The sequence below is a fragment of the Centrocercus urophasianus genome, unplaced genomic scaffold, assembly GCF_019232065.1.
Source record: "Centrocercus urophasianus isolate 14NV4802_14NV808 unplaced genomic scaffold, USGS_Curo_1.0 seq_12, whole genome shotgun sequence".
Classification (NCBI taxonomy): Eukaryota; Metazoa; Chordata; class Aves; order Galliformes; family Phasianidae; genus Centrocercus; species Centrocercus urophasianus.
In genome coordinates, this window is record NW_024884364.1 from 33,642,007 (window position 1) to 33,669,515 (window position 27,509).

At 41.8% G+C, this 27,509-nt stretch overlaps 1 protein-coding gene across 3 annotated transcripts in view; it reads left to right on the forward strand.

The window, feature by feature from the left end:
- Positions 1 to 9,190: 9,190 nt before the first annotated feature.
- The window catches only part of PDXK (pyridoxal kinase), a 56,897-nt gene continuing 38,578 nt past the window's right edge, over positions 9,191 to 27,509 (forward strand). For all 3 annotated transcript variants that reach the window (XM_042809646.1, XM_042809645.1, XM_042809648.1), the window contains exons 1-2: positions 9,191 to 9,322; positions 26,391 to 26,445. In XM_042809646.1, coding sequence (XP_042665580.1) covers positions 9,230 to 9,322; positions 26,391 to 26,445 — 148 coding nt within the window. In that variant the 5' untranslated portion in view covers positions 9,191 to 9,229. The remainder of the gene's footprint in view (positions 9,323 to 26,390; positions 26,446 to 27,509) is intronic.

The following is a 27,509-nucleotide window of genomic DNA, read 5'->3' on the forward strand; positions in this document are numbered from 1 at the left end:
CCTGCATGCATTCACTTCAGGGAACAGTGAATGAATTCCTTGGGGGAGGAGATGAATTTCTAATGTAAGTGAGTACAGTACAGCTCTAAAGGAAAAAATACAAATGCCAGGTTCAGAAATTTGCAGTTGGCCATTGGCATGTTTAGAGCTTGCATATGATAAAGCAGTTTTTGCTGATTATTTCTATCCTGCCATGGATAATGATGTTGGTTTGCTGCTGATGATGGTGCATCATGATCAGCTCAGGTATCTGTATAATGGTAACTTCTTACAGTCTTTGCCCATTTACCTCATGCAACCTTCAATTTTTATTATATCAGTTTAGCATATTTAATTATAGAGACTGGCATGTGGAAAAAAAACCTTTGCTCTCAAAACTGCTAGCATCTTGCTGGATGTTTTACGGTATGTGGTGGTTGCAGTTTTAACACCAAAAGTTCTCTCTTCTTTCACTCCAGAACACCAACTTCAGGAAGATGAAAATCCTCAAAAGAAATTATCTTTGTATGAAATATCTTGCTTTCACTTAAGTAAGACTGAAATGAGTTGAAAACGGCACTCTGTGTTCTGGCTCTCCCTTTCCAGAAACCTGCATCCAGATTCTGTAGATTACACACAACTGCATTGCTGGTGATATGCTAAACCTAGATTCTTATTTTATTCTTTTATCTCTTCCTATATCTGGGGGGCAGGCAGCTGCCTTTGAATTGCATATTTGTATTTTTGTATTTGGGTTTATCTTCAGTTCTAGGAAGTAACAGTTTGTTATTCATTGACCGAAAAATAGAAGCCACTGGTGAAAGTCCTTTGACTTTTTACAGCTTTGGCTATTTGTGTAAATCACAATTCTTGTAGTATATATGTAAGTTTGGGGTTTTTCTTGTGTTTGTTGGTTGGTTTCATTTTGTTTTTAATATATTAATTAGTGCTCAACCAAGAATGTACTTTATCAGTAAATGCAGCATCCAGCAAACCCTGGATCACACTGAAACTCCTGGTGAAATTTGGAGACTTTGTTATAAAATATTGGCCCTGCTACTGTCTGTTAATTTCATCCTACCATTTTAATTTTGTAGCAAGAAAGAAAAAACTGGGCAACTTCAAAACTACGTAGAGTAGTGGTTGCTTTAAGTCACAGTGGTGAAAGCTAAAATAGTGTTGAGAATTGTCCCTTGATCACACAGGCAAATTAGAAAGGGGTTTCCAGCTTAGAACAGAACTAACATCTCTTATACCCCTGAAATCAGTCCTCTATTACCACCATCTTGCTAGTGAACCAGTGCTAGCTGGAAGAACTAGATAGTTTGATTCAGTAAATGTTAAATTAAAGTAGAAAATCTTTTGTAATAGCTGGAAGAAAAGAACAAAGTGAAATTACCATTACCCAGGTAACAGGACTAAAAACAGATGCAGTATTAGTCAACATCCCATATACTCCCTTACCCGCAGCTTGAAATGAAATGCAAATCTGTTCTGCTTAGAGCACAGTGGTGGCCTGGCTTCTCACTGCTGCATGTGCACATTTACCCCAGGGAAGAAATACTGCTCCCCAGGATGCTCCCCTGAGCAGTGAGATTTGAAGCAAGTGACTCATGACTGCACAAGGACAGCACGTGACGCAAGATGCAGACAGGACAAGCTGCTGAGAGAGACAATTCATGATAGCCAGCCTTATTCCTGCTGCCAGGAAAGGCCCTATTCTTTCCAGCTGTAGCTGTGTTTTATAAAACAAATTTACATTGTGTTGCAGCTTCAAGGTTAAATATTAAAAATCAGGTACTGAAATGCCCGTGGAATCAAACCATTCAGAGCAATGAAATAGCACATTTTTTTTTCTTCTTTTGCTTTTGGTTTGAAAGCAAAATGAAAACATTTGTGTGCATTGCTGTAATGCTATTATCGTGACCACGTCGTACTGTATTGCACCACAGCTGATTGCTTGTCCTACCTCATTGCTTGCCAAAGCAGAGTTTTGTCTGCTGCTGCAAATATGCTAGTGGTTGGCAAAGAGCTATCTATGCAAAGAGCATTTATTCTGCTACATCTTTAACCCTGGTGAATGAGAAGGTGGTAGTGAGGTGGGGTTTGGCTTCTTCTCCCAGATAACAGTGGTGGGATGAGAGGGAATGGCTTCAAGTTGTACCAGGGCAGGTTCAGGTTGGATGTTAGGAAACATTTCTTCTCAGAAAGAGCTGTGAGGCAGTGGCACAGGCTGCCCAGAGAGGTCGGGGAGTCACTATCCCTGGAGGTGTTCAAGGATGTGACACTGAAGGACATGGGCAATGGCCATGATGGGAATGGGTGTGGTGGTTGGATTAGGTGATCTTAGAGGTCTTTTCCAACCTTAATGATTCTGATTCTATGAATTATTAAACAAGCACTAAAAAGAGGTAACTGGGAGTAAGCACCTAATAATGAGAGTTACTTTTCACCAACATCAGGTAACAGGTGGTAAGAACATTCAGCCTGGATCCTGAAGGCACAAGCATGAGCATCCAGGATAAAACTGCAAGCTGACCCTCAGCACTGCAGCTCTCTTAGCAAACTGAAGGAGGCCTTCTGCTTCCCTTTGATTAACTCCACAATGATGTTACATGGACACTAGAAACAAAATATGCGGGCAACAGAACCTATGGAAATATTCATGTCCAGTTACTGGGAACTGTACCAATACAAGGGATATTTCAGCTGATGATTTCACAGCAAAGTGATCTTGCATTGTTTTTTAAAAAAGAAGTAATTTTAGCCTGATCTTTCTGAAGGAGGTGTGGTTGAGGATCAAGAATCCCACACTATACAGTCCTGAACTTTATCTTGTGACAGTGATTATTTTAAAGAAAATTGTTCTTGCTGGCCCGTCTCCCATTGTGACATTCGGTCACTGGTGTATTATTCAACTCACTTTGATTGATACACCAGTTCACGTGAGGATTGCAAGGCTGGACCTAGCATCTGGAGCTCAGATGTTTCGTATTCTCCTCCCTCATGCCCCACTGGGATGATATTTTTGTGAAAAGAATCAGAATATATTGAGTTGTTGCAAGTCAGTGATAAAGAGCAGATTCAAATCAGAGGTAGAAGTGAATGGATACTCCACTGTGCTCTTCTGATCACCTCCTCTCTTAATTATGACCATTTTTTAATCACTACAAGGCCAGGCTGTTCAAAATTTCAAAAGTGATAGGAGAAGACTGCAGTTTCCAGTACAGAATTATATGTATCATATTTACTATTTACTGCTTGCTATACTGTTTCCTTCAATTCTGCTTAAAGAAGAAGCAGTCCCACAGTTTTTCTGCAGGCTGCTTTTTCACCAAAGATGAATGCATATCAGCCTTGCTAGTTTGCAGGCTTAACGTCACATGAGGTTTCTGCAAAGCAGCCATGGCTGTTGCTCTTTTAGTACTGGAGATGGGAGCTCTGTGAAATGCTTTGGCATAGCCATTCTAATTTCACCGTGCAGAACAGGTGTGATGGCAAAATCAATTTTCAATCATCTGCTTTCTTTCGCTGAGAAAATGGCTTTCCTGCCATTATTGACATTTTCTGACTACATTAATCATTTCCATAAACAAGATACAAAATCTGATTGAAGACCCTCTCTTTGTTCATCTCTGATCAAGCCGAGTGCTTCATATTTTTGGCAGCCCCATAGTTTTTCTACTGTGCTTATGCAGAAAATCCAAGCTATATGGTCACATGTCTGTTCCTCTGCTCCAAGGCAAAATTAATATACGGCTACTAACATTCAGAAAATATATTTCTTCCGCTAGTTATGCAAAAACAAATGAACTGAAGATAAAAGCAATCTTCCAAAGCAATCTCTTCTTGTGCTTTTCACAATCTTTTGCGTAATGGAAGTAACTCCTCCACTATGGACATCATTTTATTCCCTTCATCTTTGTAGCTGTGTGCTACATGTACTGGTAGGTTGTTACTGTAGTTGTCCTTTTATTATGATACAGAAACCATTTCCTCCTAAGATTGTGCCTCAACATTGACAATACTCGACTAGAGACCCTATGAAGGCTGAATATGAAGCAAGGATTACTTTATATGTCTTGCAGGCTTTATTTCTGTTTATGCAGTCTAAAAGCTGATTACCTTCAGTGCAATGCTGCGACACTGTTGTCTCATGCTAAGCTGGTTATTCACTGTGATCTCACAGCATCTTCATGCCCTGTCCACTGGAATTCCAAAGGGTAGCAAGACAGACCTTGGAAGGTACAGCTCATGCAACAAATGGCCAATAAAGCTGTTCTGTCTGCTCAGGAGCAAAGATAAGGTAGGAAAAGATGTGGACTGCTGGCTGGCCAATTTTTTGTATTACTCCAGGTCTGTTTTGCTTTATGGTGCAATGACGGGATTAAGGAGAAGTGTAGAAGGAGAGTATAGGAAGAACAAAAAACATCTGTGGAACATAGCCATTTGTTGGTAAACTGTTGTCTTCTGGCCTATCCGCTCTTCATCAAATCATGATTGTCTACTCACAATTTTTTTTTTTTTTTTGACAATACTCTGCTCTAATTGAGGAGAACTGATTTGAAGGGACAGGCTAACTTAAAAGCAAAACAAACAACAACAACAACAAAAACCGAAACAAAAAAACCTCCATGCATCAAACTCCATGCAGAGTCCAGTGACAGGTCAGGAGATTGAGGTGTCATCTCAGCAAGTACCGTGGCAGCAGCTGTAGTGGGGAGCTTTGGATAGCTTCCCTGTTTGCTTACATTTGATCTAACCTGGACTTTTTTCCTCTTCTAATGAAGGTCCCTGTCACATATTAAATTGGTATTGCTCTCTGCATAGTCTTAGTAGCCCCTAGATTTGGCAGAGTACTTGTGAGTTGATTTTCTTTGTTTGTTTTCAGAGAGAGCAGGCTTGAGGACAGCACAGCAGAATGCATAGTGACTGTGGAGTTGAAGTCTAGTTTTACTTCCTCTGACACACTCGTTTTCCTGACAAAGGGGACTACTTCTTAAGCAATAAATGGAGCAAAATCTGAAAAAAACAAAAAAAAAACAAAAAAAACCCCACTGCTCAGAAACACTGGGTGATCACACTTAGGTGAACTGCTTTCTGGAAAGGAAATAACTGATCTGTGGGCTTTGCTTTACTTGTGACAACTTCTTTAGTGTACAGATGTATAAATTCACCATATTTTGAAAAATTGTGGTGCTTGATATTCAGCTGCTGCTGAGTCATCCCCTTGCTTACGTTTGGTTGCGTATGCAGGTTCCACTGCTTAATCCTCTACATATACATACATTGCTTAGAGCACAAAGGAAGGTTTCAGCTATTCCTCCTGGGTATAAAGACTGTTAGGAGGTTGGAGGACTGCTTTCAGAATATTAAGAAGATTGCAGTAATCCTGCATAGAAAGGGTTTCTCCATTTCCCTGGAGAAACAGTATGTGTTTGTTGCCCTGTAAGAAACACTGTCAGCAGCTGCAGGGGAAGGCAGAGCTCTGCATCTGCAGGCTCACTGCCTTCATATGGAGGGCTTCAGCACAGCTACCCACACTGTAGTTCCTCTGCTCACGTGTACAAGCAGTCTATTATCAGCTGTGCTGGCTATATCAGGCTTCCCTGGGCATATTCCTTGCTTTGCCTACGTGGTCAAATAGCTGCTGTACAAAACCCACAGTCAGGCTTTAATAAATGCATGAGGTGTACTTTCCTTCTTGGGGGAGGAACTTGCTTCGGTGAGAATGTCAGACGTGCTCAGGCTGTTTTTAGAACCAACAGCTGTAAGTGCCAGAACTTCCTGACATCTTCTGTATATCACTATGTATGAAGGGAACTATACAGCCAGGGCAGACTCTAAAAGGACAGAAACAAACTAGAAATGTCAGTGCACAGCTGCCTTCTGAGAGGCTGAGTCTGTCCCAGCAATACTGTGCAACCAATGAGATATGTTATTTGAGTTGTGTCCCAAAGGAATACAGTTTAGTGCTAGGGGAGAAAAAGCAGAAAAAAAAGGACAACATCTGTATTCCAGCAAGTGCCCATAAAACTGGAAGAAGGCAGAAGACACCTTACTCTTCTTTTTTTTTTTTTTTTTTTTTTAATAAGTTGTCAGCTTATGCTTTGAAGTCTAGGATTGCTTACTTGGGGAAAAGATGATGCTTTCATGTCAAGAATGCGTATTTTGCTCCACTTAGGAAAAGCAGCTCAAATTCTAACACAGTTCTGTAAGCCTTAGAGAGGAAAAAAATCTGATGGTCTATGGTCTGTTACAAGTACTGCCTTAAGCTCTTCAGAGTTCATGAAAGCAGACTTTACTTGCCAATCTTGCTCCTCAAGTCTCCTGCCTCATATTGGCACAGCAAATGGAAGCTGGAACCTCACTTTATTCTCCTTTTTGCCTTAGGGTAAAATAGATACCAGTCAGCTGCCTGGTTTGAGCATGGAGGGACAAGAGTCTGATATATTGCTGTTGTTGAGAGTACAGGTAGGAATGGGACAAGGAGGAGAAGTGGAAGAGAAAACTGAAAATAAAAATGATGGTAGTTTAAGAGTGATTACTGGAAACAGAGGCTACATAGTTAAGAACACACACTTAGGAAATATGGAAAGAAAGAAAACAGTGGAATTGCCAAAGAGAAATGGCATTTACTGGGGAGGATAGAATAGTTCAAATCAGATGAAAAAAACAGAAGACTGTAACAAAAAAACAAAAACAAAAACAAAAGTGAAGAAAATGTGAAAGAGGTTAAAACCTGGCAATCAACTTTGGCTCTAGGTATACTAAATTGATGAGAGGAGGAAATCCAGGCGTTGAGTCTTGCAAAAGAGGGATAGGAAGTGGGTTTGAATGTATGAAAACAGGAAGCCTGGAGGAAGAGTGAAGATAAGTGACTAGAAACTGAATCATAGAATCACAGAGTGGTTTGGGTTAGAAGGGACCTCAAAGATCATCTCGTCCCAACCCCCACCATGGGCAGGGCTGCCCCCTACCAGCTCAGGCTGCCCAAAGCCCCATCCAACCTGCCTCCAGTGGGCAGCTGTGCCAGTGCCTCACCACCCTTTGTGAAAGGAATTTCCATGACATCTAATGTAAACCTCCTCTCTTTTAGTTTAAAACCAGTATATGCTCTTCACTTGCCACACAGACCTGTGTTCCATTGAGACAACCTCCTCATGTGAAACGCTGTTTTGTTATGTTTTGCCAGATTGCTGTATCTTGAGCATACAAGATGCAGATCATTATCAACTTGAATCACTGTTCTGACCTTACACTCCAAGGATATGCACCAGTTTATAAAATTAGAAAATACCTCCATTTATAGATGATGGAGATATAAGCCTCAGTCTTAACTGCACTGGAATGTAAATTGTTCTGTAGCACTAATTAAACCTTTAGAAGCACTGCACTTTTTCTTTGCAGCAAATTCAACTCCTTTAAGACAAACACCTCAAATACTCATTTGAGAAATAATTCATACAAGTGTCAGTAGTTAGTGCAAAAGGAAAAACATGAGATTTTTGTGGAGGTTATTTTGTATCCTGTTGTCAAACATTAAGTACTGCAAACAAATCAGAATCTATTAAGTTGTAAAGCCAGCCTAGAGCAAGCTCTGTGTTTTGCAACTGGAGTGATGACAGAGAAAGGAATAGAATGTTCCTTCATTCACCACTAGATAACACGAGGAAATATAATTTAATATTTCTGAGAAATAATCTTTCTATTTCAGACTCGATTTAAAGCTGTCCACTAAGAAGAACAAGAGGCATCAGGCATGATTTCTCCTTGTGACATGATCTTTGACTGAACCCACGATGGTCAGTAATGACAAATGGCCAGAGGAAGATGAAGCTCCCAGGCATTTTATCAACTCCTATCTCAGCAGCGTCCTGATGTATTGCAGCACTTGCTAGCCAACACATCTTTTATTCTTTGGCAGTTCTCTGAAGGGTTGTGTCAATAACATACAATTGCACTCACTTCAAAATCTGTTGGCAAGCCGTGTGGCCTGTCAGTGCAGCAAGCAGTGGGCCATTGCAGAGTGGTTTGGGTGGCTGTGAATGGTGTTGCTGGCTTCACAGCACCTTCTGGGTGCCTGAGTTGCTGTGGGACAGGTGGGACATACTATGTTCAAACTTGGGCCCCTCACTATGAGAAAAGCACTGAGGCCCTGGAGTGTGTCCAGAGAAGGGCAATGAAGCTGTGAGGGATCTGGAGGACAAGTCTGATGGGAAGTGGCTGAGGCAACTGGGATTGTTCAGTCTGGAGAAGAGGAAGCTCAAGGGAGACATTATTACTCTCTACCACCAGCTGAAAGGAGACTGTGGCAAGGTAGGCGTTGGCCTCTTCTCCCAGATAACAGTGTTTGGACAAGAGGGAATGGCTTCAAGTTTTGCTAGGGGAGGTTCAGATTGGACATTAGGAAGCATTTCTTCTCAGGAGTGTTGAGGCAGTGGCACAGGCTGCCCAGGGAGGTGGTGCAGTCACCATCCCCAGAGGTGTTCAAGAGTCATGTGGATGTGGCACTGAGGGACGTGGGCAGTGGGCACGGTGGGGGTAGGTTGGTGGCCGGACTAGGTGATCTTAAGAGGTCTTTTCTAACCTAATGATTCTATGATTCTATTACGTGTGCACTGTCCTTGCCATGGCAGTGCGCTGGTGAAGCATCAAGCCTTGTGCTTTGTGGAGTGCTGATCGCAAACGGTGGCTGGCAGGTGGAAATGTGAAGGGCAGAGTGGCTGACACCTGCGTGCTGGCCAGTGTTTGGCAGAGCGATGGGTGCTGGAAGCGTTCATGAGACACCGAGCGCCTTGCGCTACACAGTGAAGCAATGAAGGTGGCTAGAACAAGGGGTACAGAGCCATGGGCAGCTTGCGCTGCTGGAGAAGGGGCTGTGGGCTCAGCGTGCGGCCGAAGCGTGTGACAACACTGCAGGAGGAGTGGGTGACCGGGTGACACTGGGCTGGCGAGAACCTGCGGGCGTCACCCGGCGCTGACAGCCGCGCACAGCAGACCACCGCCGGCGCCGCCATTTCGGCCGCGCCGCGAGAGGCGGCCCTTAGGCGTCCGCACCGATCGCCTGACAGCCGCGGCTCAGCGCGGGCACAGACCCCCAGCTCTCCCCGCCTCCCTCCCCCGAGCAGGGTGACAGGAGGGGCGGGCGAGCGCGTGACGCCGGCGCCCCGCCTCCCGCTGCCGCTTCTGCTGCTCCCGGCGCCGCCGCCGTGTCGGCCCAGCGTGGGCTGGCGGCGGAGCTGCAGTCATGGAGCCGGAGCGCGAGTGCCGGGTGCTGTCCATCCAGAGCCACGTCGTACGCGGCTACGTGGGCAACAAGGCGGCCACCTTTCCCCTGCAGGTGGGTGAGCGCTGCTCGGTGCGGGAGGCTGCGGGTCGGCCTCGTCCTGTCGCGGGCGGTGGGTAAGGTCGGGGGACGGTCGAGCTCCTCGCCGCGGAGCGAAGGAGAGGGGCCGGCGGATGCCGCTGGCGGGCGGCTGCGGGAGCACCGGCGTGGCGTGCAGGGCGCCAGTGTGGGGTCCCGCGCTGAGACCTGTGCTGGCCGGGGGGTGCGCCCCGCGGTGGTGGAGTTTGGCAAAGCTTCGCCCTGCGGGTAGTGGAAGGGCCCCTGAGGCAGTGCGTGAGGCTTATGTGGGTGTAAGTGAATCTTGTCCTTCCATGACCGTCAGGTGCCGACTTCCTGCTAAGGTCTGGTGGCTGTTGGTGTGCTCTGGGGTGAGCTTTTGTGCGTGGCTTGTGAAATGCCTTCATGATACAATCTGGCTGCTTACCATAAAGAGACCCTTGCAATGATGGGGTTGCACAAAACTTCCAGTTTAAGAATCTCATTGCCATAGCACAGTGTTGTGACATGGGTTGTCTGTGCTTTATAAAGGCACTTGACTACACACCAGGGATGGTCTGTGCTGATAAATGGTGTGCTTGAGACCAGGCCTGCAACGGGCCATGCATCATGGAATCACAGAATGTTTTGGGTTGGAAGAGAGCTCAAAGCTTTCAACCCCTGCTGTGTGCAGGGCTGCCCCCCACCAGCTCAGACTGCCCAGTGCTCAATCCAACCTGGCCTTGAGCGCCTCCAGGGATGGAGCACCACAGCTTCTCTGGGCAGCTGTGCCAGTGCCTCACCCCCTCCAGGAAAGAATTTCCCTCTGACATCTAACACTTTTAGTTTAAAGTAATTCCCCCAATCCTATTACAGTATACCCATGTAAAAAGTTGATTTCCCTCAGGTTTGTAATCTCTCTTCAAGTACTAGAAGGCCCAGTGAAGTCTCCAGTGAGCCCTTTCTTCTCCAGGGCTGAACAAGCCTATCTCCATCAGCCTGTTTTTGTAGAAGAGGTGCTCTAGCCCTCTGATTATCTTCATGGCCTCCTCTGAACCTGTTCCGGCAGCTCCACTCCTTCTTGTGCTGGGGGCCCCAGGCCTGGATGCAGTACTCCAGGTGGGGTCTCACAAAAGCAGGGCAGAGGGGGACAGTAGCTCCACTTGTCTGCTGGCCACCCCTCTACAGCCCCCTAGCAGCAGCAGAAGCCAGCTAAGATGTAAACATATCTTCTGAAAATTAATACATGGTTGAGGTGATGTACACAGGAGATCAACATCTAGTAGAAAAAACTGTGTATGTGGAGACCCATACCTGAAAGGCTGTCATGATTTCCAGACCAGCTGTCCGTCCATCTTTTCCCAATGAATAATCTCTAAATTGTGCTCCCATTCCTCTCCCCAGGCCTTTTTTTGTGATAGCAGAAAGCTTTGCAGTAATCTTTGTTTCAGAAATGATGAGGCTTTTCAATTGTCTTCTTTTCAATTTTGGTTTAGAGGATCTCTTTACTCATCTGTTACTCAGACTTCCTCTGGCATATGAGCCTCTGTATGACTTGACAAGTTGGTCCTTGAAAGTGTCTTTTTTGCTTCTGGACTATGATACAGTTAAATACTATGGTAGTTAAAAAGTGACTTAGAGCTGGTTCTGCATGGGAGATGGTCAGAATTACGCTCTGTTGCTCCTCAGTGTGTAGCACAGATAGAATTTGCTAGGGTGGAGGAAAAAACAGCTCTCCTATCTCTACAGGCTGCACTTGGAAATTTGTACGTTGGCAGCCTCTAATTAAGTTGTGCTTACTAGGAAGTTATTTTCACCTTGGTATTGGTGGAAGAGCAGAAGTAGCAAGTTTCCAACAAGTGGAACTTCATTTCCTTTTCCAGGCTGCATGGGGCTGTGGGCATGGCCACCAGTGCTGGAGTTCAAGGAGCATCTGGACACCGCTCTCAGTCGTAGGGTTTGGATTTTGGGTGGTCCTGTGTGGAGTCTGGAGTTGGACTCTATGATCCTTGTAGTGTCCTTTCAACTCAGAGTATTCTATAGCTCTATAACTTTCCAGAGAAGCAAAGTCTACTCAGCTATGCTTTGAATTATTGTATCAAAAGATTCAATAGCTTTTGCTTGCATGATTTCATTTACCTTTAAAATTTCTGAAGGTGATTCTGAGTTACTCTTAAAATAGTCCTAAGTTACTTCCCAGTTGTGTAACCTGAATAGCTTTGATATCAGGAAAAGCTTTAGGTTTGTCCAGTATTTACGAATAGTGGTAAAATGAATGCTAGGGAGTTGCTATTGTTAGTTAGGTGACTTGTTTTAATCCAAGGATGTGTCTCCTACTTGACTTGTCATAGTTTTCATGATATGAAATAAAAATAGGCATATTCATTACAACACACAACATTCAGCATTATATTACTGTCAGTGTTTTCTTCCCCAGAGGGATCTCTTGTTCGTTAATTTTAAATATCATTTTGACTACCCTTTCCTACTTGACCTTCCAGGTAGGAAAGAATGTGGGTAAGTATGGCAATAAGCAGAGGCTGCGATGCTGGCAAGCAGAGAGTGAGAGACCTCCACAAACCACAGAGTGAATTCACAGAGATGAACATGTTTCTGTTCTGTGGAGGTACCTCATCCTGGTCACCAGGAACATCTCTGTAGGTGGATTTGAGATTTATATAGGGCACCCATCAGAAAATCAGCACTTGTGAGTGACTATTTCAGGCTATATGTTTAGTCCTTTGTGCTGCTGTGAGTTTCCAAATAAGTTTGAAAGGGCAAGGAAGAGACAAGGGAAGATCTCAGCTGGTTTGACGTGGGCAGTGGACATGCACATTTGGTCCACTGGGCTAAGTAATACTGTCTGCAAGCCAGAGGCTGCAGTTTTTTGTTTATGTGTAAGTAACTATCACAGCCAGATCTTGTACTTTGTTTTCTTACTCTGTGTTTGATAATGCTAATGGAACATAATGGCGAGTTTGTTTGCTTGCTTTTGATCTGCCCTAATGCTCACAGAATTTGGGATAATGTTGTCTCTGTTATGATTTAGTTCTTGACTTCCTTTTCCATATCTGTTTACCTTGGAGATGGAACTAAAAGCATGGAGAAATACCATGTGTTGTTTGGCTCTGGCATCTGAAATTGTTTTCCCTGCATTGTATGATGCCACCAAAACAGCTCCTCCAGTACAGAATAAAAAAGCCTTTGGTTTGGTGGTTTCTGTTTTTCTTTTTAAAATTCATTTATGAAGAATGAAAATAGCTGTCTGTTTGGGTGTTAATAAAGACAGGTGATTCTCATGCTTCTTAGATTGGTCCTCAGTGATTTTCCTCCACAGACAGTAGGCCTGTGGTTTTAGTTCCTTCTTTATTGTAAGAAGAAATGGTAAAACAACTTTGGCCAACATAGCTGGTGATTTCTATAGTATTTAAGGATAGTCTCCAACTGCATTGTTCAGACACAGATAGAATTTGCTTGCATGTGATGAGATCAAAATCACTGTAAACCCATTCCTAATGATTATCTGGTGCCATAGCAAAGAGAAGTTTCAGGCTTTTATTTTTTTTTTCCTATCTTTTGTTTTGAACAATGTAGTCAAATGTGCCAAGTATTGTACAGGAAAAGAGTAGGAATAGGAGTATTTCTTATTTAAGATGACTACTTGTTCTGCTTTTCAAAAATTACTTCTATGGCATCAATTATATGAGTCAGAAGAAGGATGAATCAATCAAAGGCCTTTACAGAATAACAATAGGAAATGTATTTACTGGCCAACCCCTGTTTTTGTTGTAGATCAAAGGCTGAAAAAATGAACTCTTCAAAAATAATTGCAAAGAGAAAAGAATACATTTTCTGTTTGTAATGTTCAAAGATTGTCCTAAATGGTTCATCTGAAGCAAGAATTGGGGCTTTACATTCATGTTATGGCCCCTCACTACCAGAAAGACATTGAGGCCCTGAAGTGTGCTCAGAGAAGGGCAGTGAAGCTGTGAAGGATCTGGAGCATAAGTCTGATGGGGTGCAGCTGAGGAAACTGGGATTGTTCAGTCTGGAGAAGTGGGACTCAAGGGAGAACTTACTGCTCTTTACAATCACCCAAAAAGAGCTGGGCATGGTGTGATGGGCTGATGGTTAAACTAGGTGATCTTAGAGGGCTTTTCAACCTTAGTGATTCTGTGATACTAGTACAATAGAATGATACGCACTAGAAGAACAAATGACATACAAAGTTACTTCTCTAAAATTTCCCTTGTAATGAATTGTCTCTTATTATGTTTTATATTTACATCTCAAAATACTGATGATCTTTTCTTGAGGAGCTTCCAACTATATAAGGTTATTGATGTGCATAACACTTGAAGTGCACCAGGAGGATTCACTTGATGGATGATGCGTTTCCCTGCAGAAGCCAGACTAGCACATCGTCTTGTAGCTTGGCAGCAGTGGCATAACTTGTGATAGCAGGTGTTCCTGAGCTGAAATTTGGCTATGCTGAACTACTTGATGTTTTTCAGATGTCTGTTCAGGACTTTGTATTTGTTGGTGCTGATTCGTCCATGTCTCCGAGCTCCAGTTCTTTAACATCTGCAACAATTAAAAATAGAGCAGGAGACACAATTTAGTTACAACCTCTAACATGAATCATTTTAAAAAACTTTCCTCTGGCACTTCTTGCCAGAGGAATGTGTTGGCTTCAGTTAGTGATAGAGCACTTGCTGAAAAATGGTAGAGCCTGCCCTGTGGCACAGTGAAAGCCAGAGGTGCAGTTTCTGAGCTGTAGATACAGTGATTTCTGAAAGCAGAAGTGAATGATTTTTCTGGTTGGTGGAACCCTTCCAGTGTGATTGCTATTGTTCCCCTTTTCTCCTGTGGGACCAGTAGTACTTCTCAGAAGGGGATATGGGATGGAAATCTCAACCAAGAATGACATAGCCGTTATCTTTGCTCTGATGCTTGCCTTAAATGTTCTATTGTTTGTTAACTTACTTGTTTGGAATTAACACTGAATCACTGGTTTTCTTCCTGAATCTTACAGTGCTTTTATTGTAGCTCGTTAATGATTCTGTTCCTCGATTTCTGGAAAGTGGAAAGACAATGAAAACAAGCTATAATAGAAACAAATGTTGGATAAATTCTCAATTTCTATATGGTGTCTCCATGTGTTTTACAACAACCTTCCTTCCCAACACTAGCTGGTTCTTCCACCTGTGCTATTTCTCCATCCATGTCAATTCTTCAAGGAAAGTTGTTTTGTGAGACCATGTGGTTAACTGCTCTGAAAAGTCATCCAGGTTATAAATAACCTTTTTTTTTTTTTTTTCCTTCTTTGTCGAGTTATTTATCTCATGAGTCTGTTTTCTGACCCAGTTCACTGCACAGCCCCACAGACAGTTCTTTTTGACATAACTGTGGCTCAGGGAGAGAACAAGCCCCAGGCTCCTGCACCTGGTATCGACTCCAAAGGAAACATTCCTCAAAGCACACTCTGATCTAAGACATCTGCTTGTTCTGGAGGAATTGGTGAGGATGTTTAACTGTTCTTACAGAAGCTTCATACTTTTCTCATAGTGGCCTGGCTGTGATCTTTACAAATGTGACACATCTTTCAGGAAGTTGTCCTGTTCTGTTCTTACAGGTATTTGTTATCTTGCAGATTAACATCTAAAGTGGTGGTAGGAGAGTGGGATCCATTCAGAGTCCACCTAAGAAGGCCAAATGTAGCGTATGTGCTGGATAAAACAAATCTCCTCTTTGCAGAATTGCTCCACTTTGAAAGCACGTAATGTGCTTGCTAGTTAATGTTAATGGAGTGGCAGTGAGAGAATTAGCTATCCAAAATACGTAAGCAGTAGGATTAAAAATAAAATAAAAATCAGGAGGAAGTAATATGTTGTTGGTTTTTTTCTTCTGTGAATCTGATTCAGTAAAGAAAAGATGAGATTAAGTGCATGCCTCAGCACTGTTGCTGCCCGGTGTGTCTGCCTCTCCTAATTAGTTTTTGTAAACTTATTTGTGTAGCACACTGTGCACAATTCCAGTTGGCAAGAGTTTGCAGTAACTAGCATGATGTTTTAGTCAAATTGCATCCAAGTGTAGAAGGAAGTAACATGAAAAGGATGAATCTGAAATGTGCTGTGAACCTACAGGTTCTATTCTTCAGAAGCATAGATCCGTAGAATCACAAAATGATTTGGTTTGGAAAAGATCTTGAAGACCTTCTGCTAAACCAGATCTCCCAAATCCCCATTCATCCTTGAAGACCTCCAGGTGTGGGGCATCCACAGCTTCTCTGGGCAATGTCACCACTGTCATTGTGAAGAATTTCTTCCTAATACCTGATCTAAATCTACTCTATTTAAGTTTAAAACTGTTTCTTCCTGTGTTCTGACTTATAGATGAACAGTAACTTCTGCATCTGAAGTCAGTATCAAAATTTACTGTTACCTAGTAAGTAAATCAGGATGTGGGAGGGAAAACATATTTCTTGGAGGGAAGGCAGTCGGGTATTTAAAATACCACCTCATTCTTCTTCATATGTTTGTTCTTGACTGGAAAGAATAAAGGGAGGAGACAAATATTTCATTGCCTTCCATTACGTTAGCCCTTATAAATCACTGTCTTGCTCATCCATCGCTTGTTCCCATCAGATGGATAGCGTGACCTCCTGCACATAGGAAAGTTAATTGAGCATCTGTGCTACGAATCCTTTGACTCTGAGTTGGGTTGATCCCAAAGTGAACTGGTGTAATGCATAGAGTAATACTGATGGGCTCATACATCTTGAAGGCACAGGAGGTTATTTGTTTGAGTAAGCTTGAATGAATTTTTTTTGGAATATTTGAAAAGGCAGCTCACAGTATTTTTTGCCAAGGACGTGACCATTGTTGCTCCTGAAGAGCCTTCAGGACTAATTTGTGACCTCAAGGAGAATGGCTTTATACCTGGCACTCTCCTGGAAGTTGTAATGAAGCTTCTGAGCAGTGTTTCAGATCCTGAATTTGTAAAACTCATGAAGACCAAATTAGACCTAAAAGGACTGGACATAGTATTGCTAGGCCTCTTTCTGTCAGGATTTTCACTTGAACCAGACTCTGGAGTTTCAGTTATTCACTATTTACCCCTACAGTAGACTGAAGTAATTCAATTACAGCAACAAAAGTCATGGGTAGAAAGTTCAGCAGTTGTTACAGGTTATGAAGAACCAATGCTGCAGACAGATGATACTCCTGTAAAATGCTGCTTGCAAACCAAACGGCCATATATAGAATTGCTGTGGACTCCAGATGAATCTCCTTTTTCAAACTTATATGTTTTGTATGAACCCATGAGAAAAATGCCAAAATAATATCCTTCTCTTGCTGTGAGGGTGAGCAGTTCTAACTGGGTAGCTTGTTCTAATGTTTGTGATTTTTGTATTGATTAGGCTTTGTGTATTGTATTGTGTATTTTGTGTGGGTTTTTTTAAGGTGTCTCTTTTTTAGTATCAGGAACTGTCCAAACACCATGTATTGTATCTCTTACAGCCTTTCCTGTGTTTCTGATGCCTGCCTCCATGACTTCTTAACTTTTTCTCAAGGTCGTATGCTGTACATTTTTTTAAATTGGTTGTTATTTAATGACTGTTTTTAACTCTAGAATTTGAAGTGGCCTGTTTGGTACCTGGCTCTGCATTAATGAATCATCAGCAATTACCTCCAGCACCTCTGTTTCTAAGCCAGCTTATGTGCTTTTGTATTTTTCTCTTGGCAAAATATCTCTAGTGCCTTCATGATTTGCAGCACCTTGTCAAATGCTGTACTAAAATACAGCTCTGTTATACCTACAGAGTTCCTGTTATTTACTTGGTAAGTTCAGAGAGAGAAAAGAAGGTTGGGTTAGTCAATAGTGATTTTAGTTCAGTTTATCAGCCCACGCCAGCCATTGTTCCTGCTTCACTAATTGCCTTTTCCCCACGTTCCTTTTCCCAAACTGAACTTGTTTTCTAATTTTCTCTATCCAGTACAATGTATGTTTTGTGATTCTGTAGCAAATGTAAGGAGAGCAATTAAGAGAAAGAGCTGGCACACAGCCAGATGCAAGCCACAACTGGAAAAACCTTTCTCTCTCTCCTGCTCTGAATTAATTTGATTGCAGAAATTCAGCCTTTTAAGCTATGTTTATGTTCCAAGAAGTGGTGTTCACTGGAATGACAGTGATGGCCATAGAAGACAAATTTCCAAAAGCTTGTACACGAATGTCCAACGTTTTGACTTCCCTGGGCTGCATTGAGTGAAGAGAGATTGTCTTGGGCTGATTATCTGTAGGTTGCGCCAAAAGTAATGCCTCCTATTTATCTCCATGGAAAATAAACTGATACAAAGAGCGTGATCACCCTGATAGAGCAAATTCTCAGCTACAAAACAACATTTTTATCATAGTCACCACCCCGGATGTGTTTAAAAACCGTTTGGATGTGGTGCTCAGGGACGTGATTCAGTGGAGGGTTGTTAGAGTTAGGGTAGTATGATTAGGCTGTGGTTGGATTCGATGATCTTCAAGGTCTTTTCCAACCTGAGTTATTCTATGATTCTGCGATTAACCCTGTGCCTTTTTTGCCAGCAGTGAACAAGAGCCTGCATGCCATGCTCATAAAAATCTGCCCCAGCCATAGTGACCCACTGTCACTGTTGCACAGCCGCCATGGTGGCGTGGGGCAGTGGGCAACCACAGTGCAGGCTGTGCTGGGCTGGGCTGCATGCAGCCTGCGGGCAGTGCATTGGGCATGCCTCATGTAGGGCATAAGCTTCTGCCTATGTATGAGAACCTTTGGGAGAAGTAAGTACTTCATAGTGTATTGTGTCCTGATGCAGAGGCTTTCTTACTGGAAAGTAGTACCCCCATTGCTTAGCAGAAGGAAAAGGAAGAACAACACAACCAACTCAGTTAGCTTGTTTGACGGGGTAATTTTAACCGTGGCATTAATATTAATGCTGTTGATGACTTTAATTTAAACTCAGTTTTAATATAGCTGAAAAAAAAAAAAAAATGGGTGAATGGTTTTGATTTATATGGTACTGGAGTTTTGTAAACAAACGCAGTTATTACTGACTAATTCAGTTTGTGATCTGTACACATACTGTGCTAACTCAGCAGTCTATGTACCTCCTGCAAGATTTCTTGAAAATTCTTCATTAATTCTGTCTACCCCAGTGTTGGTAACCAGTTTTTTTAAGTGTGTCTTTATACTATAAAACCTGTACAGAAAATCCTAACTTTATAAACCCATATATGTATTTTGTTACCAGCAGCAAAGCCAGCTGTGAGCTAAATGTGATTGAGTGAGAGGTCCTCTGAAAGAAAATGTGACCATAGAGAGGGGCTCTTTGAGACTTTGGTTAATTTTCTGGTCTGTCTGCAATAAAGGCCACCTGCAGTTAATCAGATGTGCTTTGTGCAGTCCTGAGTGAGGCAGCTTTTGCATTTAGTACCTACATGTTGTTTTCTCATGGGTTGGTGGGTTGTGTTTTTCAGGTGCTTTCCACTTGCATGGAGCGCAGACCAGTCTGTTAATGCACCCCTCCACTTTTGCTTCTTGTGTGGCCCAAAACGATTTGTTCAAATGCCTTATGCCACTTTTCCTTGCTGTTGAATTTCCTTATGTTAACTGTACTTGTGGAGGCAAAGAAGACTAATTAGGCGCTTATTAAATATTTGTTAATTAAAATCTGTAGCCGTAGTTAAGATGTTTGTGTTGGCATGAACTCCACATTCTTAGGCTTAATAAAAATGTGTATATATGTTTGTATTTGTATATATACATTTGATATGTAGGATTCCCTCTTAAATATTCATGTTTGTTCTTTAAAATGACACTCTGCATATAAAGTAATACAAAGCAAGTATTGCCCCATTACTTTGAAGGCTTAACTGACTCTTGAATTTGAGGACATTGTTTTCCCTTCTCGTGGAGCCCATGGGCTTGTCGTGTACTTCCAGTAGCTACTGAAAATTAAGCACTATGTTTTGTTCTGAATATAGTGGAAGGATTTCATTGAAAGCCAATGTTTTCTGTGGAAAAATAGAAGGTTGATGAATTTGATGTAGTTTACTGCAGCAGCAGGTGACTGCAGGCGGCTGAATAATGAAGTACAATACCATAGGTATGATACAGCCCTGTACAGACATTGCAGCACACAGATGGAGGATGTATAGTGCAGTGTGCTTGAGTCTGAGCATCATAAATTTCTCAGGCACGGAAGGGACCAAGGTCTTGTTCCAAGCTGTATTCTTAGTGTGGGAGGAACGGGGTGTTGGCTCATCATATATGAGGTCAGTTGATGCTGACTAAAGCAGGCAGGTTTGTAAAGTAATGGTGCCATTTCTTATTCACTGTTGGCAGATAATATTGTTTCAAATGAATGGAATGAGTGTTCTGCTCATCTCCTAGTGCTTTAGGGAGGGAAATGTTCAGTGTTTGGAACAGCATTTATTTTTCACAACTTCTGTCACTGAAATCTGTAGTAGTGCTGTGTTTAAGATAGCATGATGAGTCCTCCATATGTCTTCCACATCCCTAGAAGGCAGCACAGTGGTTAGAAAGGGTTTGGAAATATAAAATGATTTAGAGGTTAGATTGTGATGATCTTGTTTTGCTTTACAACTTGCTTGTATGGATGAGGGGCCCAGCAACTGAGAAACCCTTCAATAGTGTGAGCAGTTTGTTTGGACCGGGATGAGGAATGCATACACACAAATGTCTGAACACACTGTACTCTTTTAGAACTGGTTTAAAACCACATCCCAGCTTCTGTCACGGTTCCTCGCTTTTCAGCCTCTCCACAAGAATATTTTATCTGCAGAGCCAGTCATTTAAGTTGAGGCAACAGATTTTTGTGAAGTGTGGTGGGTCAGACTGCTTGCTAATGTGCAATAAAGTTGCCTCCCCATCACTTCTAAGTGAAAGCAGTGTGACCTAACTGGGTTTCATGACTTGGTAAGTGTATGGGAACTGCTGAGTCACGGCCTGAACCTCTGATTGATCACCTGAGGCGAGCACTGAGTCAGCCAGAGGAGCACAGCTGAAGGCAATTCACCTGTGCTGCAGGAAGGGGTGGAACCTGGCTGCACCTCTCCTAGACCTATTGAAGAGCTGACTACAAGTGGGGAAGGATCTCTTCTAGAGATTGCCTCTGCTGGTGTTTTGTGATTGAGCCCAGGATAGGGGTAAGCCTTTTATTTATTCTCTTTTGTTATCATAGTCTGCTTTGCCTAACTCTCTTGTTTATTTTGTGATTATGACATCCTAGTATTCTTTGATTATACAGTAAGTCATTCCTAGGCATCCCAAACTTTTAGTCGTCAGGTTGGAAAGCAGCTGAAATTAATGGCTGTTTCTGATAATGGACCTGACTGTAGAACTAGATGAACTTAAATGTCCCTTCCAACCCAGAATATTCTATGATTCTGTGATCTTGCCCAATACAGGAAAATAAATTAGTAGTATGATCCATTAAAAGGAATTCTGCATTTATTTCACCAAGTACCTTTTTAGGCCCTGTCTGGATGGATTTGATTCAGTTATCTAGTCTGTGCTAATCTTCTTACTGTTCTTAATACTTCTACTTGAGTTTAACTCATCAGTCTGTTACCATCCATTGGCACAAATGATAGGGTATTTGCTTTGGTGATTCATCATTTAAATGTTCACTGAAACAGTCACCTTTTTTATTTTCCATAAGGTTCACTTATAAACTGAATATCTTGTTAAGTGCTGAAGTACGGGGGAATTAAGTGTTATGTAATAATGCAGCATTTAATAGAGAAGAACTAGATGCATTCAAGTTGAATCCTCCTTTCAAAAATGGAGTCCAAAAGGCTTGCTTTGAGAATCTGGTTAACATAATCTAATTAGCAGAATTCATCATCGTGGAACTATAGAATTCTCCTAGTTAGCAAGTCTTCTCCTTTCTTCCTAGCCAGTGCCATTTTCTTGTCAGATTGCACTCCTCTGGGAAATACACTCATCTTCTAGAGATGTGAGCAAACAGTTTGCATAGTGAGATTTTCACCTGTGGCGCATTTCAAGCTCTGATCTGAATGTGAAACTCTTAATTGTGTAAAAGAAATGAGATACTTTCCCATTTGTGTGAATGTGAGCTTCGTTTACAGCCCTGACTTAAATATCTTTCCCTGGATTTGTGGTTTATAGGATCACGTGGATTAATTGATTTCACTATGTTCTTCTATATGATAAAACTTACATATTCCTAAGTCAGGAGCTTTGAGGCAACTGGAGACAGTGGATGAAGGCTTCTGTTTTGCTTCATGAAATACAGGCGACAACCTGTGAACATCTGTCAAGAAGGATCATGTTTACGTAACCTTATATAATCTTATTTTTTTGCTTCACACTGCTTTTCCTTCTTATTATGCCTTTTGCTTAGTGTTCTGGATTTTTCCTTTCACACGAGCTGCAGCACTGCTTTGTTGTTTCTGCTTAGAATAAGATCACACTGGAGGCGTAAACCCATTGGCCAAGGAGGGTAATATGTACAGATGATATTACGGAGTAGAGAGATATTTTTAATTGAATTTTAGCCTAGCAGAACTAGGTCATTATTCTCTAAAATTGCTGAAATTAAGTACTAATTAAAGTATTCAAGTTTAATTGGTCAGTTGCTCATTTAACAACAAAGGACACTGTGTCTTCACTGACAAAGCCAGCATTGTTGATAGTACAAACATTATGTGCCACTGGTTTTTGTCCTTATAGCCAAAGCTGTACAACAGGTAAAGCTTTTTGTGTGCAGACCGTGTTGGTCAGAGCTTGTCCTCGTGGGTCTTGTAGGTCTCCAAAGATAGTGGTTCCACAGCCTCTCTCTCAGCCACCTGTACAGCTCACGTTCTCTCAGTATGTGTATGCAATACACTGGGAATAGTTTGTTTTGCTATTTTTCCTATATTTAGTTCCCAGGGAAACAATCAAACTTAGTTCAGTGTAGAAGTAAATCGCATGATAGGTTTCCTTTTGCATGCTTCAGAGATTGAAGATTTTTTTTTCCTACTTTTTCTTTAAACTGGATGCCAAAAAAAAAAAAAAAAAAAAAAAAGGAGAAAAAGGACTTCAATAATACTTTAAAATGTGATGCTTTTGAGTATGCTTTTTTTTCCTCTAGATTTTCAGCTCTAGATAAGAATGGTAACCAAATTGCATGTAGAATCAGCTACCGTAACAGCTATTAGCACTTCTTAAAAGCATTTCTCAGAGTAAATAAAATTATTAAATGAGTATTTAAATTAGCTTTGCCACAGAGTAAAGACTAATCTTGGAAGCTAACAGTTCTCTGTCTCAAATGGTATTAACAATCATATAGCAAATAGGATTAGGAGCTTAAAATGGTTTCTTTTATTTGTCTTTAGACAGTCGGTACAGAGTGTGGATAATACAAATAGAAAATAAAGTTTAGCAATTGTAAAAACAAAATTTAAGATGCTGCATTTGCTTCAGAATCTTTTTCTATTGTTAAAGTAATGATTTTCTGTAACATAGCTTTCCTTATCTTCTGTATTGACAGTTTCCCCCTTACACAAGAGACACAACTTTGACCTCTTGAAAGAAACATGGATTTGTGGTCTTTCATTTCTCATGGTCTTGGTTACTTGTTCTTGGCAGTGAAGGACTGGCATGTTTCATGCGTGTATGACTGAGATGTTTTCTAACAGGAAAAGGAAGGCAGAAGGTACAATTTAAACAAAGCTCTAACTCCTAACTCACCAAGAAATGCATAAATGTCAGCATACCCAAAAGATAATGAGAAAGAGTTCAGCCTCATTTGATCTCCTGCGTAATGTTGGAGTGCGTGTTTCATGGCAACTGTTTCTTCTAGTGCGTTCTACTCCAGTGTGTATTTTGAGTTAATCTTCCAGATATTTTCCTGAAATCTGTCATACAGATCTGCCAGCCGTGCCTTCCAAATGCAAGACTTCTCTATTTTTGGTGTTTTGTGATTTGTTTTTAGCAGTGCAATAGTTCTGCCTCCTTTGGTGAAGATACTAAGAAGCTGTTGGAATTGCCCATTTTCTTCTGAGACTTCTGTGTGTCGTGATACAGGCCATGTTAGTTAGGTGTCTTAAGAACGCTGTTTGACATGTGCTTAGTATGAGATGAAGTCAGTTATCTTCTTCCCTTGAAGCACGCTTATCATCCTTACCCAAACAGGCTTAGATTCGCTCAGGATTTGCATCTCTGAGGGCAAACGATATTTATGCAGACTGACAGCAGGAGGAGGGGATGGAAAGAGGAAGTGATCGCTGCTGGATGGCCTGCAAGAGACCAGGTTGTCTGAAAACAGAGATAAAGATGTGCCTCTCTGGCAACTGCAGCCTGGACGCTTGCAAAGTGTCTGCTGTCATCTGTGTTAGGACCATGAGGATAGTCAGAGGGCTGGAGCACCTGTCCTACAAAGACAGGTGGGGGGAGCTGGGCTTGTTTAGCCTGGGGAGTTGAGGGCTTTGGAGAGGCCTCATTGTGGCCTTCCTGTACTTGAAGGGAGCTTATAAACAGGAGAGAGACCAACTTTTTACATGAACAGAGAGTGATAAAACAAGGGGATAGCTTTAGTCTAAAACAGGGAAGACTGACGACATGTCAGGGAAAATTTCCACTGAGAAGGTGATGAGACGCTTACACAGCTGCCCAGAGAAGCTGTGGTGCCCCATCCCTGGAGGCGCTCAAGGCCAGGTTGGATGGGGCCCTGGGCAGCCTGAGCTGGTGGGGGGCAGCCCTGCTCACAGCAGGGGTTGGAAATAAATGATCTTTGAAGTCCCTCCGCTCCAAGCCATTCTGTGGTTCTGTGATCTCTAAAACCTGAGGGCAGGACCATCAGTTCGGGACCCTTATTACAGGGGAAAGCAGGAAGCAACAGCAGGTGGGGACTACTTACAAGCTAGTATATAGAAAAGTAATAAATTAAGAATTATTGTGCATTTTTTAATATGTTCATTCATTGCTCTAATTGAATACTACCTGACGATGTTGGCTCAGTGCGAATTGAAACCATCAGTATCTCAGTAAAGGCATTTGTCACTCTGATGGAAGTGGCCAAGTGGCACGTGTGGCTTCTGCTGTATTTATCAGACTGAGTATAGAGACAACTGCACTCTTCAGTGAACCATGATAAACCATTACCGACCTGAATTTGTTCCCTGCTGACTGAACACTACAAAACTACCGTGTGGATCTGCCTTTGAAGTTATCTGCCATCCAACCTGTGGGTTAGTAAATCATAGAATGGCTTAGGCTGGAGGGGACCTTAAGATTGTCTAGTTTCAGTTCCCCCGTAAATCTTAGTAAGTCTGTTCTGGAGTGCCAGATGTTAAGTAGTTGGAGGTGTGTGATGTAAGTAGTGCGTGGGAATGGATTCATTTGCAGTTATTGCCAAGATGATGGAAGACAATTAGAACTTAGGCCTGTTCTTTACTGGGAGAATTGAACACTGGATAAGGAATGTTTGTAGAGGCAGTTCTCTCATTCATGGCTTTGGAGAGCATGTGCAGATATCAGGGTTAAAATCCTAACAGTATTGCCATGTTCTCATACTGTTAATTTTTCTGTGCTTAGAAATAAATCCACCAAGAGGAACTGGAGAAGAGTAAAAGAAGATAAGAGTTTTAACTCGATCAGGCCACAAGCCACCACTGTGCTTATCATTAATGCAAGATTACTTAGATGTTTAGTTAAGAATGAACAGAAACCTTGATTAAATATTGGAAATGGGAACTTACTGTGTGAAGACCTGTGTATTCTTTGAGCTGTAGTGTGGCAGAAACGCAGTGCCTGCAGGCAAAAGGAACTCTTCATGGCAGCATGTACCTCTATCTCTGTATAATGGTGCAGGGTTTGAAAGAAAAGGTTGGTACTTAATGGCTTTATGTGAGGAAGAAAGTACAAGCACTGAGGAAATCTCTCTCCTACAGTCCACCCAGAGATTTTTAATGCATGTGAAGGAGTTGCCTTTGTGATGATAAAAAGGGAGAAATGTGCTGTGGAGTGGAAAAAAAAACGTGACTGGCAAAAGCCTCTTCCATTCACTCCCCCTCCTCAGCAAATTGCCTGAAAATGGATCATAAACAGCACTGCATCATTACTATTATCTCCTGCTATGACTCACTGAGCTGTATATAGCAGCTCTTCTTTTGAGGAGAATTCTTACTCAGAGGAAGTAGGCTGTGCAAGCAAATACAAAATGTCAGACTGTTATGTCACTGCTGCATTAGAATGTCTCTCATTGCAGATAACAATGTCTAAAAATGGCTTCATAGGGAGTAGTCCCTATCTCTATTAAACAGGTATTGTCAGGTTAATAATCCCCATTAGTTTTTTCCTATTTTGGTACTCTTATTTTCATGAGCAACAGGAATGCATTTCTTAATTGCACTAGCAAATTAGTTCAAGAATTGGACTTGCTGGTAATGCAAGGTAGCAGATGGGTTTGGTGCATGCCTTCTTTTTAGTTTGTCTTTTTGAAAGCTTGTTCCCTTTGATTGCCTAACTATTCCCCAAATTAATTATCTGGGATTTCTTTCTGTTCTTTTAGAACTAACCTGTAAAGAGTCTGTTTGTAAAATCCAAGTGTGTCTCATCATGTTGATCCGTTGATTCTTCCATCCTCCTTTTAGAAAGGTTGGCTTTCTGAAATACAAACAGCATCCTCCCTCCATATTTTGCATTCCCTTAGTACCTTGAAATTCAGACTGCTTTTCTTAGCAAGGAAGGCCAGCCAAGGTTTTCCTCAGAGCTACCACGATTGGTGCTGATTGGGAAAACTTCTCTGTCCTTATCCCCAGATGAACTCTTGCCTGAGGATTCAGAGCTCTGTTTTGCTGATGTTGGTGCCAATGTCAGTCTTTTTCCGTATCCTGTTGTGCACCAAATTACTGCATTGTTTGTTTATGTTGCGTGTATGTTGACTCAGCTTTGACTTTGAGACAGCACTAAAGGATATTAAAATATGCACTAGGAAATAAGAATGCTGCCTTATATTTTGTGGTATTGGTAACATTGACAAAGCTGTATCAGTAAAAGAAATACTCCTATGTTTTCTTACAGGTTTTGGGATTCGAAGTTGACACAGTGAACTCTGTCCAGTTTTCAAACCACACAGGTAAAAAATTTATGTCCATCTTAAGATGCTGCTGCTCAGGGATTTCAGCTGTACTTAATACGTGTGTCAGCTCAGCAAGTAACTGTGGAAAGGAGTTCTGTTTTATGGTTTCACTCCTGTTTTCAGGATATTGGACATAATTGTAATTTTTGAGTCTATCAAAAATCCATGGATTTGGGATTAGTACATGACATGACATGGGGATGTTCTGTCCTGCTACTTCAGAATGTGAGTTACTTTTATAAGGCAGTAACCTATTGAGACTGAAATAACTAGAGTACGGCCATCCACACAAGCAGTCCTGTGAAGGAGGGAGTCTCCACTGCTGTTTTCTGTATGGTATGGCCCTGTGACACTCATCATCATGTTACCAACCCCAAATGTGTGAGCTAGATGTATTTCTTCTGTGTGTATGCCCACCTAGAAGCCAAGTAGTTACCCTAAAATTGCATTTTGGAGGAGAACAAGAGGGAATGAGAGTGTAATACGTTTAGGTATATTTTTATTTGAGTTCAAAGCCTCAACAAAGTATCAGATATTCAGATCATACTTTCAGACTTCCTAACAAGCTCAGTGCTAGAGGACACTGTTTTTGAAAACAGAGATGAAATTTGTTTAGTAATACCTTTCACCGTTAAAAACACTCCAAGTTGTTGTTTTTGACTCAATGGAGTTAAATCTGCTGTGGCAAGTTGTTTGAAAGATGTACTCTAGGAAATATCAAGGCACAAATGTTGACTTTGGCATCTTAGAAAAGAGCAAAAATGGTTTCTGTCAGGAAAAAAAAGAGACAAATACTTATATAGTTTACTAGTATGTCAGAGGTACATCTTTATTAATCACCTGCTTAATTTTTTGAACAGAGAGCAAACCAGCAGGCCTCTGTCCTCTAAGCATGTTCAGCTCCAGGCAGCTTTTAGAAGTTTAGAGGATGCTCCTATCATTTAAAAGCTTCAGTGGCAGTAGAGGAAAAAGCGCAAAAGTAGTAATAATTAAACTAGGACTGTGGGATCTCTCTTGGCTCAGGCAAAAACCTATTTGTTCTGCTTGTAACCTTTGGTACA